Raw genomic sequence first — 17,647 nt, 5'->3', positions numbered from 1 at the left:
GGAGATGGCTAAATGCCTGCCTGCCCATGGGAAGAAGTGAAGTAATTCCTTGTTTTTCTTTGTTTGCATGCAGCTTTCACTTTCCTTATTAAACTGTCTTTATCTCAGTCCATGAGTTTTCTAGCTTTTACCCTTTCGATTTTTTCTCTGATCCCTCTGGTGGGGGAGTGAACAAGCAGTTTCCTGGGGCTTGGATGCTGGCTGGGGTTAAACCACAACAGCACATTAACTGGAAGAAGCTAATAAGTACAAGGTAAGGATAATATATAATTCTTGTCTAGGATAGGCAGTCCTTAAATCCTGTGATTAAGTAACTGCATTAAGCTAACATCAATTCTTTCTATACATAAAACAATGCAGAGAGAACCAGGGAGAGATCTAGACAGAGAAAAAGACCTAAGAAATCAAATTATTTTCTGTGAATAAATTACCAGATTAATTAATTCTCCTTTTCTCTGTTGAAAATCTATAGGCTGATTCTAGATTCTGCAGAGATATTTGTTACTCCAAAGCTCTATCAAAGGCTTTGAATGCACAATGTGCACAATTTCCAGTCTTTTCAGAGTCTATGAGTTTTCTTCCTCAGCTATATCACTGCTTGCTGTTTGTAGAGGAAACTGAATGACTAAAGCTTCATGCTGATATGGAACATTGGATTAACTGGTTCAAAGTGATCCTTGAATGATGCAAAGACAAATATACCCTTGATGCATGAGATGAAACAAACTGTTGAATTTTCATGCCTCGGAAACTTGAGGAAAAAGTAAAGCTGGAGCAAAGAACATAGAACATAGGAAGGAAGGGGCAAGAATCATTTGTGTAGATGATGGACAGAAGACCCAGAAGAGGGTGTAATCCAATGAGATGAGGGTTGAAATGACCTCTCACCTCAGAATATTAAGGCAAAGAGGGATAAAAAGGTAATATTTCTGTCAGAAATAGCTAGCTAATATTTATATCAGAATCATACAAAAGAGAAAAGTCTGCCATTACTTATATCATTACAGTCATAAGTGGATGTTTTCCAGACTCTACATGTTGGTATGGTTCTGATATTAAGAAGATCAGTTTTATATATTTCCAGAAAACTCCAGAAGGTAGTATCCAGTAACATTTGACAGCTTGATAGCCCCTATGAGTCAAATTTTAAAAGCAAATCTATACTTGGTATGAATTTGGGGATTTTGTCTTTTTAGAGATGTGGACAGACACACAAAGAAATTAACAAACTCATGTTCTGTAAATCAGGGCCTTGAGTCTGGTCACATTAATAGAAAGGTGAGCCTTGCAGAAAGAGAGGATAGTGATCGTTTTTATGTGCCAAGGCACTTATTCCTGTAATATTTTAGCTACATAAAACAGGTTCTACATGACTTAAGTAAAGAGATCTGGTCATGAACCAGTAAAGAACCTAGAAGAAAATAAAACAAACTGTTTCTGTGGGCCAACATGACCAAAGCCATTGTTTACCCACAGGCTGGCCTAGGAACGAACTTTCAGTCTTGCAAGGGTCAATCCAGTTCTCCAGCACCTACCTCAGCAGGCTTTGCTGATTCCATCCTCTCCAGGTTCTTTGATATCATTCCCAATGCACACCTTCATTCTTTGTGTCCTAAATACATTTGTGAGGACTGAGAGATGCTCAATTACATTTACAGTTTCAGAACATTTTCTGAAACTGAAGAAAATGCCACCATTTGTATTTTCCCTATTGTCTCAGTTATCTCTATTCTTGAGACTAGTAAGACTGGGAATTTCTAGTAAACAAATGACATGGACCAAATCATGACATTTTACCTTCCCAGTCTGAATTTTTGTCAGCCTTCTTAAAATAGTAGGTTAATAAACCACACTGAAACACAGCCATGCACTATGAACAGTAGAGCAAGCTGCAGTACTTGCATTACCTTTACAGGGAACTTTCTGCTCTAGCTAGCAGTTCCTCTGGAGAATCTTTCATCCCTGACATCTCCTGTCTTTTTTCACTCCACTTTTCTGCTCTGAATTTTTTCCCTCTTTAAATCATGTCATCATATCTCCCTTCAAGCCTGCCCCCTACACTTTCAGGTTTCTTTTCACTTTTGTCTTTGCTCTTGCTGAGGGAAGACACCATCTGAGGCCTCAGAAAGAGCTGAGTGGTTCTCATCCCTGTTTGTGTGTATTAGGAGTGTATGTCAGTTCTAACAGCTTATTAAAATTTTAAGACTTCATGGCTCTCTACCCCTCTGGTTGCCGTAGGCAGGGTAGGAGCTGAACTGCAGCATTCAATTAAGCTAATTTAATGTTCTGTTCCCTCTCTCAAACAGAAAGGAAACACACCAATTCACCAAAAAAAATAGTATGCAAGGCAGGGCAAAACATTTGTATTTGCCAGTCTTTCACAAATTGAACACAATACAGTTCAAAATTAGGTTTAAAAGGCACAGAAACTAGCAAACAGCCATTTGGAAACTAGTTTTTGCATTTAGTATTGAAAATATTACTGGTATTATGTCAAAAATAGCATTCTGTGAAAGGAGAAGCCTGACAAGACCTTTTAAAGTAGACAATCCTATCTAGTCCTTAGAATAGTGAGCAGCACCATCCAGTGGCAATTTTTTTCCTATTTCGTTCTTAATTAAAGACAGTTTACATGCTGCTGAAGTACCATAGAGCCCAAAAGGAGTGTTTTCTTTAAAACACACATATTCAGAGCACAGCCAGACTTCTACCAAGATAGATCTAACAATTAGGCAGGCAATAGTCAGCGTAAAATCAATATTCGTATTGGATTAATAATACAAAATTGTTATTATAACATATCAAGCTGTGATCCAGCTGGGGATTTGCTTGCTATTATATTGCATTTTTGTTTTAATTGAAACCCATCCCTTCCTCGTCTTACAGAATTTTGCTTCCTTTAAGCTTTCTTCTCTTTGCTGTAGTTAGGGCAGGTAAAAATATCTAGTTTATCTTACTGGCGCCGGCTCTGTCCTTTTAGAGCCTCCTCATTGTTGGCAGTGACTCTACTCTACAGAAGCAAGAGAAGTCCTGGCACCTCGGGGGTACTGATAAAATCCTCCTCATAAGGAGCAACTTGCAATGCTCCTGCACAGCAGATTGAAAGTAATTCTGAACTTCTCAAAATGCACTGAGATCAAAATACACAGAGGTCACAGCCTCCTCCTCAATTAGGAAAAGGCATCAGGGAATTGTCTGTACTGCTTAATTGGTAGCTCAGTAGCAGGCTGTTCTCTCTGGAAGAATATCTAGGGTACCACTTGTTGAGCATTTCACTCTGGGAGACAGGATAGATGGATCTGTCCTGTGTCTGGATCTCCTTTTTCAATCCAGTCATCCAGCATTTACCTCAGCAAGCTTTACTGCACACCTTCAGTTTATGTCCTAAAACCAGTTCTCGTGGGGATGACAAGAGTGCCCTCATCAAAGTGCATACTTTCAGCTGGGGAGATAGGGGGGAAATAGACTTCTGAATGATAAAGGTGCTTTAGAGTTATGGGGACTCCAAACAAGATCCAAAACCATTGGTTGCCCTGGGCAGATGAGGTTAGACTGCTCCAGAGGAAACTCCATTTCTATTTAAGGCAAGTTTTACTACTGGATTTTATGTTTAGGTTTCATTAGCCTGATTTAGAGTCCCAGTATTTAAAACTTCTGGGTTCATTTACTCCGGACCACCCCAAGAGAGTGGGGCAGATAAGGGGAAACTTTATTCTTGCCCGGGGATGTATGGCTTGGACTCTTATTAAGGAGAGTAGAAGGTTTGTTCTGATAATCTGTCTCTAATTTTCTGGCAAACCCTACAGCACTGTTTTAATTCCTCTTCACAATTTTTAATGCTAAAACAAAGGAAATCCATAGCAGCAGGAATATATTCTCTCTGACAAAAGGCATCTGAGTGCATCAGCTACTATTTCTTTTCTCACACGGTCTTTTCCAATAACTGCTATGGATTTTCTTCTGTTTCTTTGCTACCAATCTTTTTGGAGGACATATGTGGAGGTGGGAACATTCTAATCCACACTCTTCTCAGTTTGTATCTAAAGACAGATCAATACAAGAATGGATGGGAAGCGAGAAGCCATGCTGACTAAGCTGATCACTTCTGTTATCAGTCACATTTTCTGTTGCTTTCCTTATCAGAAAAAAATATCCCTTAAGATTAGCCTATTTCTATCACTTAATGTTATGCTTCATAATAGCCAAGGACTATTTCTTGTCTTTTCCTATTTCCTCTCTAAAGCATAATATTTTTATAAAAAATCTGGACTGTGTGAGTGTAGACTGCAGTAATAACCCCTTATTCCAGTTATAAAAATGTTTCCTGCCAGTGAACACTGGTTCAACCAGACTGCAATGACAGAAAAATGGTCAGAATAAAATCACATAAAAGTTTTGTTCTTTGGAACTAATTTCTGCTGGTTAGATGCTATTAAAAATCACTCTGATATGAGTTAAAGAAATTAAACTTAGGGATGTTTATTCATAATTTAAAGTTAGTTAATAATAGAAAAGTAATATGGAGAGAAACTGACACACTCCATTTCCATTAAAGTAATTTAAATTGTGATTATAAGCCCATAATTCATGTTAGTAAGAAACTAGAGCTTTTAAGGCCAGATCTTGCACATTCAAGTATTTGTGTTTTAAGAAGAAATACAGACATGTAAATGTCATTCAAGATGTCAGATTCTTAAAATGCCACTTAAAAGGTCCTGGCAAGATCTTTCTTAGTGCTAATTACAAGACAGGGTATGAAGCTAAATAATATAATTTGTGATAAGTCCTATGAAGGCTCTCACAGAATTTCTGATACTTGTTTTTCTGCTATTTTTTCTGATACACTTTTCTGCTATTTGATGTGCTATTGGTATCTCTTATTTTTTCCTCAGTTTTTAAAACTAACTTAGTATAATAAATGTTATTTTGCCTTTTCTCCTGATTAAATGTAATGTTTTACAAAATAGCTTTTAAAAGGCAATTACTTTTACATTTGCTTCTGCTCATTCAAGTATCATAAACAGCTAACACTGCATTTTAACACACAACACAAAACAAATATATTATTAGGGGAAAATGTTGGACAAGGGCACACATTAATTCATTTCAATTAATGAGCTCTATCCTTTAATAATTGATGTCTAGCATTCCTCCTTACATATTTATAATTAATGCAGCTTCAACATAGCTGCAAATATGCAATTAATAATTACAAATAAGAGCTTTATAAAGCAAAAGAACTTTTTTGCATACCAGCAAAACTTTGATATTTTAACATCTATTTTAAGATATAGATGGGCTATTAGATTTCTCTTTAGTATAACAAGTGTATTATCCCATTTTGTCTAGACAAAAACAGGGACAAGGTGAGAAAGCAAAGGTATCTAACTGTATTTATCTGATATCTAACTAATCTGTCTAACTGATAGCTAACAATGAGATTTTATCTGCACTATTTTCCTTGACAATGCCTTATGACCAGAAATGATACATCATACAGTTAATGAGCTACAAATAATCACTTTAGTCACATAGGAAAATGCTTTTCTGGAAGAAATTAAAATTATGGAAATCAAAGAAGGCAAGGGATCAAATACACTCAGCTGAAAGAACAAAGATGTTTGGAGCAGGGGTTTATAAAAATTAAATTTTCTAGCTTTTTTTTTTCCCCAAGTTTACAGTCAAGAGAGTATATGCACTTTGAGGATCAAAAAATAGAAAAAGCCAGTCAGAAAATGCATTGTAAACTGATTAATACAGCAACATCAGTGTAGAACTCTCTACATCCACCTTTTATACCAGATGTCCCTGTTGAACAATGTGGAAACATACTTGTAACCCATTTTAACCAGTGTTTCCACAGTAATCTGAACCACAGAAGGGTCAGAGCTGAGATCAACAAAAGTAAACCTGCCCCTCCCTTCCTTATTTTAACATGCAGTTTTTTTAATTTCCTGTGCAATTTATGCTTTCAAGAACAAAATTAAATACTTTGTGGTTTTCAACAAGTTTGTAAAATAGTATAGATTAGATCAAAGCAGAAGCACCACAAGAAGCTGAATGTTTTTCTCCTTTGGGAGAGGGGGAGGAAAATAGGAGTGAAATGCTAAGAGGGAACAGATTGATATTTGAAGAAAATAATTTTCAAGAGAATTAACATCTAATGAAAGAACAGATGATTTCATAAAGGGAAAAAAAATAGCCCATAAACTCCAGACAAAAAACTAAAGCATGACCAAGTAAAGAGAGACAAAAGCAATATAAAAAATTTCAGAGGTAGAGTAGCAGCATTGTGAAGTAAGAAAATATTCATAGTTGTGTTAAGCCTGAAACTATAAATCATTAGAAATTAAAGAGGAAAAGGAACATCTTCTTTTATCAGAAACATTTGTATTTTATGAATACTTAACATGGACTCAGTTTCAAAAGAAACAACACTGAAAATAAGTGCCTGAAGAAATGAAGTTCAACAGCTTGTTTTCTGAAGAATTGCACATTTTGACACCTCCATTGACAAGGAGGGGTGCTTAATTTTCACATTTGATGCTAACATGGAGGCAAAACAGCTGCCTCAAAGTAGATTTCACCCTGAATGTTTACAGTGGTGAAAGTTTGGAGAAGACAATTGTTTACAGTAAATGCACTTCAGTTTCCAGCTGGAACCTCTTACTTGACGATCTTCTCCCGTCATCCTGTATCTGCAGGAAGCAGAAGCTCTTGCAGCCTCTTTTGCACAGTCCCTGGTGACTAAGGTTGCAAATAGCAAGAGGAGAAGGGCAAGAAAAGATTAGAAGATGAGGACAGTGGGGATGAGGAGGCTGTGGACAAGATCTACCATTCATGCTTGGGGGAAAAGGGCTGTGCTGGAGGAAATAGAGGCTCTTGTGATTTGTAACAGATAAAATTCTTCCTTTTTCTTCATTTTTAAAGAAAATATGTGAAAATATAGCTCTAAAACAGGTCTGGGTGTCCACAGTGTCTGAATTTGAAACTGTATTGCAAATAATAATTAATAAAATACAGGAAAATAATAAAGACTGATAAAAGATGGGGAGCAGCAACACCAAAAGTTAAAATCTATCTCTTTAAAAAATTAAAGAGATAGTTTCTGCAGTAGCATTGATTTCTCCAACAGTGATAACAGCTAAAGGGATAGAGAGTGCAATATATTGAGAAAGCAGCACTTCAGGCACTGAGGTTATAAATACTGAATATGATGAAAGCCAGTACTACATATTCCAACAATATTAACATCCATTGCTTGCAAGCAATCCACGAGAGAACCATAGAACTTAAAAACAAAGAGTTTAGAATTTACTCTTGTAAATCTATAGATGCCATGGTGAAAATAGCTAATATTATGAAGCAATATGTGGCTTTCCACACTCTGAATTTCCAAAAAGTTTACTTATGAGTATTTCTTTCTACCTTTGAATTTGCAGAAATAATTTTTCTGCCAACAATAGAAATCTTTCCTTGATATTTTCACAGAAAGAATAATTTAATTAGCTGTTTTAAGGCTTTTTCTTTAAAATATCAGGAAAATTAATGTTTTCCCTAGCTCTGCTTTTCAGTTTCAAGCCTTTATTTCCTTCTCCACATTAATTTTTCCAAAGCAGATTTTCAGGATGCGAACCCAAAACCCCACTTTACATAAATTTAAAACCTGATGGTTTTGCAACTGCTAAAAGGTAGTACACTTGGGGTTGGGGTTTTAGGGATTGGGATTTTTGTTTGGTTCAGCTTTTTTTTTAAAAATAGGTTGCATTTAAATGTATTAAGACCATTTTGGTGCTGTGCTGCATGCCTACCCATATTTATAGAAAAATCTAGTCCAATCCCTCTCTACATTTAATATAATATCTCTCTGTCCATTTATAACATTCACAGAGGCATTTTTAGGTTTGGAAAGAAATACTCATTGCTGAACAACATCGTCTAAATGTCTGAAGCATCTGCTGTGCTGTGTGCATCCATTATTGGCATTTGGTCAGGTGAAATTCTACAGCCTTACCATTTCAATGGGGAATGGGCTGAAAAGCTCAAAATATGCAATTGATGTGGAAGAAAAATGAGCATGCTGGACATACATACTGTGGAGTACCTTGTAGACCTGATTTCATCCATTTCTTAGTTTCATTTTAATGTAAATCAGGCAGGATTCAACTCAGACAATTGACAGTATGGATGCTCATATGAATTAAAAATAATTTTTTTAAAAGTGTTCCTTCCCATTTGCAATTCATTTTAAGATAACAGTAAGTGTTTTCAGTTCAAAGAATTCAGTTGGAGTTCTGTGTTATTTATGATATATTTTCCATTCTTAGTGTGATGCAATGCATTTTTATTGGATTTAGTACCTCAAGGTTTTGTAATGTTGTTGTAATACATGTTAAAAGTTCCCTGTTCCTTGACTTCATATTAATTCAAGCTCCATTTCCTCTTCAAATAATGCAGTTAAAGAATGCCTAAAAGTCACTTGTTAAAATATATGTTCATTTCAACCTGTTGAAAGTACGCTAAGTTCATAATTTGAGGTACCTTAGAGAAGCTAAATAACAAAATGTTTTTTTTTCTTTTACCTTATGAAATAATTAACTTTAAAATAAATTTTCCACAGTTTTCACAATTCTGACCTATTTTTACTCTCACAACAAAACTATAATTCTGTTGAAGTATTAATAAACTTATAAAGCTTAATAGAAAAATATACAAGATCACTGTAACATTAAAAGAACTTGGCAAAATCACTTACAACGCAGAACAATTTCCCCACGTGTGCCTTATTCATATAATTAGCAACACTGATGCTAATGGTGCATGAAGAAGTTATATACACATTTGAAATTATATCAAAGCCCAAGACTGAAAATTCTCCTTTGGCTCCACTTGCAGCTTAGGGAAAAAAATAAAATCAAATTACAAAACTGACTTACTTCCAATATGATCAGCACGTAGACACCTACTAAGATGATGGATGCAACAGTTACTTGTGCCCCTATATTTGCATGAAGGTACTGATGCTTCATGGAGAGAGGAACACTTCCAGACTCCTGCAGGAAAGCTTGAATGTTTATAGAGATGGTGCCTCTGGTGAAAGAAAAAGAAGTTTTGTTTATTCCTGGAATGAAATACCTTTTGTTTTATCTGTGTGTTATTTTATATTGAGTACTTATCAATATACTTGTTATATCTTTACAAAAGCAAGTAACTCCTCAAACATCTTCAAACAATTTCTATCCTTCTTAAAAGTATTGTTTAGAAATTAACTCAAGTGCAAACCAGTCTTGTAATTACTTTCAAAGAGCAGCAAGAAGTCATCCTTTCCTGCCCTTCTGAAACATGCAGTGATAATTATTTTTAAAACATCATCTTAGTCAAGTCTACGGAAACTACTCCTTCAATGCATCATTTTTCAGTCTCTTAGCCAACCTGTTTGGTATCTGAAAGGTTCTGGTTGTGATGATCTGCTGATTTCTTCTTGAACTTAAGGGTAGAGACCAGTTGTATACCACCTGCAAAAGAGTCATATTCAACAATATTAGCAGAACTCAGTGATAGTGATATGTCTCTGATGTAGGGTTTTATTCTTATTTTTCTCTCTCCTCACAATTTTTGTGGTTTCTTGTGGGTCAGGAATAAAATCAGTCTTAATCAATTCTCCCTGATTAGGTTTGTTATAGGTGCCGAGGTTTAATCAAACTAACTCATCCTCATATCTTCACACAATTAATGAAGTGAAAGACACCTCCAGGATGTCCTCCAGAGGGAGGATGCCAAAACACATTTTGCATTGAATATAGAGAACAAAATTTTAATGCAGGAAGCCCAGAGAAGCCTCATAAAGGCAAAAGAAAATGCAACTTTAATTACAGTAAGTTTTCTAATGCTGGAATTGAAACACTTTGCAGCAAGAAGAAGCATGGCCACTTAATCCACACAGTGGTGATGGAAATAAATGATAAAACACATCTCAGAAAAAGTGAAAGAGAATTTAAAGACTATCACCTGCTGCTGGTGCCTCCTCCTTGATCCTGTGTCTTCACTCTGGCTGATCTGTACAATGATGTATTCCTCTGTTTGCTCATCAACAACTTGTGCCTCAAATGGGCCTCCTATGTCTAACTTCAACAGAGCAGAATCATGAAAGTCAGTCAGATTCATAGCTGTTAATAAAGTTGTTAAGGTGCAAATTTCCAGTAAAAATAGTATAGGCTGTATAGGCTGTACAAATTCCAGGGAAAAAAAAATAAGTCAATTTATATAGAAAAAATATATTCTTCAGCTAAATTTCAGGAATTTTGAAAAAAACAAAACCAATGTATTCTTCCTCACCAAGTAGTAGCATCTAATGGGGAAAGATTTGGGAGATTATGAGGTCCTTCGGGATCTAGAAAAGAGTAACCTCTCGTAGTAACAAGAGGAAAAAAACAAAAAAAAAAAAAAAAAAAAAAAAAAAGAAAGAAAAAGAAAAAAGAAAAAAACAAAACCACACCTAGATCTGGTACCAGGTGGGCAGCCAATGCATTCAAAGTAATATAAATGTCACTCGGTTTAGCAAGGCAAGCTGAGCAAACACCACCAGTGACACTCACATGCCATTAACTAAAAAATTAAGCTCCCAAGCATCTATTTGTTTAAAGGAATCACACAGGAAAAGATTTAAAAAAATAATCTCATGTGTAACAAATCAGGAGACAAGTCCAGTCCAAAGAATTTACACACACAACCCTTAGCAAACATAAACAGAAATAACAACCGTTCTCTTCTGTTTCTGAAAGTTTTAAATACTATTTGGCATCACAGTTTTTCTGTGTCACTAGTTGATATATAATAGGAGTGTCAACAGGACCTATAGCCATACCTTTAACTAGAGACATTAATTAAACCTTCTAAAAGGTCTGCTCACCTGAAGTCATTAACCCTGCAATTTGGGACAACTTTTAATAGTCAGTTTCTTCACTAGGAGAGTAGCCACTTATGTCTTGAAAAGCTTCAGGTGCATATAATTATGGCAGCTTCCTTTTAAGCAATACTTTTAAAATAAATCCTGTAATTACCTAGATGACACATTCAGGAGCTATTAGAAAGGATGTCTAAAATTAAACCTTATTTTCAAGAAGAGTGACTCCTTTCTTCTTTTCCTCTACAGATAAGGATACTTTTTCCATTTCATTCTGTGCACTTATAAAACCATTATAAAGAGCCATAGAAAAAAAAAAGAAAAAAAAGAAATGTTCTCCTTTGATTGAAAGTGCAACAGAACATCATTCACCAGTCTGCATTGAGGCTCTGAAATCCCATCAGTTATCTTTTTCCAAACAATATTTAGGGACTCTGTCATAATTCCATTGTTAGACTGCAGCAGATCACAGCCTTTATGAAAGGTGGAATCATAATAAACCAGAAGAAAATTCCCGACATGCTTCCATGAAAAAAATTACGATTTTTTTTATCAAGCTGCACTTCAGAATATTTTTCTTCTGCCTTACCTTGTTTTTATATTTCCCTCAAATTGCCAGAATGTGATTTCCTCTAAATTTTAATCATTCAGATATGGAAAACTTTTGTGAAAACTCTCTTTTTACTTCTAATATTCTCTTTTATTCTGCAATTTAAGCATGCTTTTCCTTTCCTGAACTTTTATTTTGTAATGTGCCCTCCAGTGTGCCCCTTTAAAGCAAAAAAAATCTCCCTGGGGAGGTTTACAGACAGAGCTGATATTTTTTATTTCACTTCAGCTGAAGTGCTTTATTTTGATATAGTTCTATTCTTGAAATCACATTATTGCTGTGAATTAGCCCGTCAAGGGATTTGGGTTTGTGTTTGTTTTGTGAAGCATTACACTGTGACTGTCTGTATTTACACCTGGCAGCCAGAGCAGGCCTGCTGCTCCCAGCTGAACCAAGAGTTGTGTTTCCTGATCCTGGTTTTCTGAAGAGGTTTTGAGGAGTATGTGACAGTCACCTCATGTTACTTTATTTTTATGTGGCTTATGTAGACAACATGATGGAATGGGATGTCGTGGCTGAACATTTAAACTGCTATTCATTCACTACAGTTCCTGCTCCTGTACTTTGGACATCTGCATCTGATGGTTGCTTCCCTAAAATCAGTGATGAAAGGGTGCTTGTAAGATGGAATTCACAGCTTCATTTTGGACTACTACATGAAGATGAGAATAACTGCTCATGAGGAACATCCATTCTCTCTATTAACTATAAAGAGAGCCTAGGATGATTAACTCAGGAGTAGCTGAGTCAGTCCCCAAAATACTGAATCCCTGCTCTACCCTCCATCATGTAATTATTTCAATATGTACAGAGGCAGCCAAAAAGCCCTGTTTGACAGAGATTTTCTGTTGTATTTGCACACAGATGGATGACTTTTTGCTTTCTTTAATATCTATTTGTATATCTTATTCTGTATACTGTGGAATGGACCTTGAGAATACTATGTCTATGGATTATTTTTCAGCAAGTTTCTGAGGTAGTTATACACCATTCATCCTGATTTATGACCAGTTCACTTATGCTAGTTTCTCTAAGATATCACCATTTTTATCACCTTTTCCCTGGATCTTAACATCCATTTTTGCATATTGTCCTAAACTGGTGTTATTTCTGCATTAGTATTTGTGCTTTTCTTTTTATTTCCTATCCCTGTTCTCATCTCTGGTGAGGATCTTTCTACATCATCCCTTCATAACATAACAAGTTAAACCACACACTTTTCTGTCCCTATTGGCTTCCCCATCTGATGAATGCTCTATAAACGTTTTATTTTCCTCCTTTTTTGAGTGTGAGTAATCCAGATCCATTATTGTCTACACTGGATACATCCTTTCTCTCTGCTCCATCAGTTTGAGAAGTTCTGTAACAAACTAATTTCTATAGCATTTCATCAATTGTGTCATGAGATTCTGTTTCTTGGCTGCCTCTGCACATCATCCTGGTCTTCATCCATCTATTTAACAGCTTGAACATTGCCTGCAGGCCTAAATGCTTAGTACATTTCCAAAAACATTGAAAACAGAAACAATTTTAAATGCTTTCTGCAAGGAAAAATTATGGAGGACAGTCCGCCAGTAGAGAACTAGAGTTACAAAATAAGAAAATATTCAAAGGGGGTAAAGAATTAAAGGGATTAGAGATCTTTTGTAATTAATTACATTGATTTATGCTCCCTGGAGAAGAACTTTCAAGGAAGCTGAAAATTCTGCTAAAATATAACTATATTCATTGCCCCACAATCCTTTCTATATATACACCTCTTGCTCAGGGAGTGGGAAATGTTGTTTTCCATGTCATTAATGGTCATGGCAGGATTGCAAATTTTCTAGTGACCTTTCCTTGTTCCATGATCAACAGTTGCACCAATAACACAAATTCATGAAGAAATCATTCAAACTCATACAACTTCAGCAAGGAATTTGATAACAAGGAGTCTTAAGTCTGCTTGTCCTAGAGACTCCTCATCCATATGTGGAATTGTTCTAAACGGTTCCACTGAATCCAAAGAAAAAAGAAATCTAGCCTATGATTTAAAACTCGACATATTTTTACTATTGAGATACATCTTCTACTTTCTGAATTTGAGACCTTAATCCTGGACTGAAAGTGATAAAATCTCTCATAGAGAGAATGGAAATACATCCATGAAAATGGCCCCTGTCTAGTCAATTTGATATCTCTGATATTGTCTGATTTGGAATAAGCAGATACACATTCAGGTGTGACTTCAGGTTATGTACTTTTATTGAGTTTTATTTTGAACACAAAGAGCAAGTGAGTAAAAAATTCTCTATGCTGGGTGCTGTGAAAATATTTAATTTTCAAAATGTCATCCTCTGCTCCAAAAATTTAACTGGGGAGATATCAAACACCTAAACAATCAGATAATCAGATCAGGTCTGAAAACATATTTACGAAAATGCAAGATCCTTGGCCAGACTCAGGAAGAATTCACAGTCCACTCCCCAGGTAATTTCTGACAATCAGTACAAAAAAGCAAAATTAAATTGCTTTGCTCACACTGATCTAACCTTCCCTCACCTATAACATGACTGGGTGCAAGTACAAATGTTGAGAGGGAAGAAAAGGTTGTTACTGAGGGACAAAGATGGAAACTCACACTTCAGCGAGGTAGGTATGACATCCATTGCACAAAAATGAGCTGAAGATTTACCATTTTTTGAAAAAGAAAATATTTATACTATTGAGAAGTGTAGAAATAGCTAAAACTGTATGAGATACAATGAAAGAAAAAAGGCACCGTATCAGGGAGACAGACATTTCTCTAAATTACAGGGATATAGCATACAGTTTGATTGCATAACTCCTTAAAGGCATGATGAAACCCAATTACTTTTTAATTTCATAAAACCTAGTTCAAGTCAAAAAGTGAGTGTCTAGTTCTGCTTCAGATGTCTATTCCCTATTGCTGGACAAAAGCTTAAAATTTGCTTAAATCAGGGCAGTAGTTACTAGAAACAAAAGAATGAACACAAAGTATATTTAGTACGTCAGAAAATTTTTGAAGTCTGAAAATGTATGTAAATTGTGAAAAACAAGAATATTTCTCCTTCACTCTTTGATCATCCAGTTAATGGAGAGACATTTCCTGAATGTCTGAATGGCCAAAGAGTTAAGAAAAAATAAGAATGTTCCTGTGTTAGAATAGGTACATGTAATTAAACAAAGAAATGCTGGAATTTATTCAGACTCTATATCTCTTCTTCCGTCATCTTAATAATTAAAGATGTTCTCCCCTTAACATACAGCCTTTGAACAAAAGATCTGAAAATGCTTCACATGTTTTACATCAATAGTGATATTGAATCTTGCTTCCTGCAGAAAGGGTCCTCAAGTCAAGCTTCAATATAAATCTTCTTTCTGGTACTGTAGAGTCACTGTTAGAATTTAAAAACTAATAAATCCCAAGAATTTATGTTCAAAGAGAGATATTACCAATATTTTGAAAAGCTATACTAAAATCGATGAATTTATGTCTGGTGCCTGTATGGAAATCAGTATTAAAATAAAAACCCAAACCAACCACACACAAAATTACAGATTCAGTGAACTTCTATTAATTCACAGGAGGCAAGATGTTGTTTCCAGAATCTGCAGCCAGCCCACCTCAGTGTTACATGCCAGGTCTGTACCCATGGGGATAGACAAAGCCCTGGGAGATACATGTGGGCTAATAATAAAGAAGGTAATGGGAAGAAAAACTGCCAGAGTAAAACCAAACCAAAGATACAGGTATAGCAACACAAACAGAGATATCATCTGAAAAGCAGGTCACCTCCACACCAACTAATGAAAGCCTCTCCCAGCACCAGAGAAGGAAAGTCCTGCCCCTAAGCTAACTTGAGATTTCAATAGCATAGCAGACAAAAAAAAAAAAAATCTGGGTGATACCAGGATGACAACATGAAGTCCAAAAGTAATGACTCAATTTGTTTTTTAAAATACTTCACGCTTTGTTTTGACTTTTCTAGTGTATGGAGATACATTGTATACGTGAGCACACACTCACAACAGTGTGTTTGGATATTTCTGGAAATAACAGAACTGAGAGGAAGAAGTTCAAAAAATGTAGTGGTTAGTACCTATTTGACACTTCTAAGCAGCTTTTGAAGCAGAAGCAAGAGGTAAAGTGTGCTCATTTGTACATTTTGGCATCATATGAGCTAAGATACTTATTTTCCACCCAAAGTCTCATATGATAACCTCCAAGGGCTTTGTGGCAAGAACAGCACACCTGCAAAGCTACCATTAAAACCATACAGTCATTCAGAGAGTAGCAGGTAGCATCCATTGGAAGTACTGCAGTCTGTCAGCCAGCATCAATTGCATCTTCAGCGCTGCTGTATGAATGGTTAACACTACCTAGGCCTAGCCAAGGAGTGGGATACTTTCTTCACTATGCACTTAAGTGGAAGACAACCACATGAACTTACTCCTGGGCAAATGGAGACTGACAGCAACAGTAAGAGGACATTCAGGGTGGCTGGTACCTTTTACAAAACTCTTTTAGAAATGCAATCTTTCTCCTTGACGCTTCTGCTTGAATTACTACATCACCTTGAAAAAGAAGCTTGGCTTTGCTGGTTTGCTTGCCTTTCACTTTTCCCCAGCTCAGTGACATCAGACAGCAGACAGAATATCTAGTTTTCAAGACAGATTACACAAACTAAAAAGCTTTAGCTTTGCGTTTGTCAAGTAAGAAATGGAAATGCTATATTCTGACTGTCTGACAGCTATTTGTCTCAAAGTGTCCTGACATGATAGGTAAAATGTGAAATACAGGAACACCTGTTGGTCTAAAATCCCAGTCCCAAATGCAGTTCCCTGTAACAAAGGGAATATTTGGCTGCAGAGCTAATTTGTACAATGCAACAGCTATGGGTCTGACCCAAGTCTGGAAAGAGAGAAAATCCTTAATTTATGCTACAACAGTTGGCTAAAACTTGAAGACCTGCTTTCAATTCATCCTCACTTAGCAGATAAGGCTGTGACAGCTGTGGTGCTGTTCAACACCACACCACCATAAGAGCTTTCAACAACAGTTTCAAGGAAGACCAAAGACACTGATGTGAACAGAATATTGATGGGAGTTTACAGCTGAAGTTGTCACTTGTCCTTCTAAAAGTCCATTTGCTTCCCTCCAAAAAGCAATCTCAACTTTTAATTATAAATTGCCCTAAAGCACTAACATTTTCTTCCTCATTTACCCTACTAATTAGTGCATTATATAGTGTCAGTATCGGTGACAGTGAGAATGCTAATAATTAAATCTATTTAAAATGGACTGTCCATGCCCAAAGGTATGGAACTGGCCAGTTATATAGAAGAACAAAGCATCTCAAAAATGAAAACCTGCTGCACCTTTTCAAAACAAGGTACCTTGCAGGAGCTTGTGAAATGTATCTATAGGTGCATCTTCTTTTAACACTAGGGAAATAAGAGTCAAGCAGATTTCAAACCAGACTGATTTAACTAGAAATGTAATGGGAAAAATAAATGTAACTAATTTGCAAAAGTTTTTGTTTGTTTACTAACTGAATGTTCAACCCTCAAAGACTTTCCACATTCAGATCTGTATTGACCTATAAATAATTTTGTTTGGGGTTGTTCTATTGTTTGTTCTTCTAAACAGTTGCTTGGCCCCAGAGAGGTGCCATTCAGTACAACTTGGAGAGGGAGTGCTTGGGCCCGTGTCAAGGACAAGTCCAAAAGCAGCCAGGGTTCTGAGAACACCCTGTCCTCTCAGGGAACAAGACAGAAAATACACACCCTTTAAACTACTTTATCAATGAAACATCAGATCCCTTTTTTTCCAGTGGAAGAAGGATACAGAAGCTTTCCAGAGGTGATACAGCCAACATCTGCCAGGGCATACCTTGATCTGGATAAATGCCAAATAAAATCTAGGGCAAGAATAAAAAATAAACATTCATTAGTAACACAAAAAACTGCAAATGACCTCCTAAACCTATCTCAAATATTTTAAAAATACTCTCAAATTGCACATTCAATTGTGAGATTGTTTCAGTATTTTTAAGTATAATTCCACCACAGTTGACAAGCACCTCTGGGATACTTAACAAGGGTGAGTAATATTCCTTCAGTTAATTAAC

At 36.0% G+C, this 17,647-nt stretch overlaps 1 protein-coding gene across 1 annotated transcript in view; it reads right to left on the bottom strand.

The window, feature by feature from the left end:
- The window catches only part of OCA2 (OCA2 melanosomal transmembrane protein), a 185,986-nt gene that overhangs the window by 116,476 nt on the left and 51,863 nt on the right, over window positions 1–17,647 (bottom strand). Inside the window, exons 7-10 of the mRNA XM_039725691.1 lie at window positions 17,365–17,437; window positions 10,009–10,166; window positions 9,433–9,515; window positions 8,937–9,090 (exon numbers count right to left, since the gene is read on the bottom strand). Coding sequence (XP_039581625.1) covers window positions 8,937–9,090; window positions 9,433–9,515; window positions 10,009–10,166; window positions 17,365–17,437 — 468 coding nt within the window. The remainder of the gene's footprint in view (window positions 1–8,936; window positions 9,091–9,432; window positions 9,516–10,008; window positions 10,167–17,364; window positions 17,438–17,647) is intronic.

The sequence above is a fragment of the Passer montanus genome, unplaced genomic scaffold (assembly GCF_014805655.1).
Source record: "Passer montanus isolate IOZ18808 unplaced genomic scaffold, ASM1480565v1 scaffold56, whole genome shotgun sequence".
Classification (NCBI taxonomy): domain Eukaryota; kingdom Metazoa; phylum Chordata; class Aves; order Passeriformes; family Passeridae; genus Passer; species Passer montanus.
The sequence above is the reverse complement of the archived record's forward strand: the minus strand, read 5'-3'. Positions and strand labels throughout refer to the sequence as shown.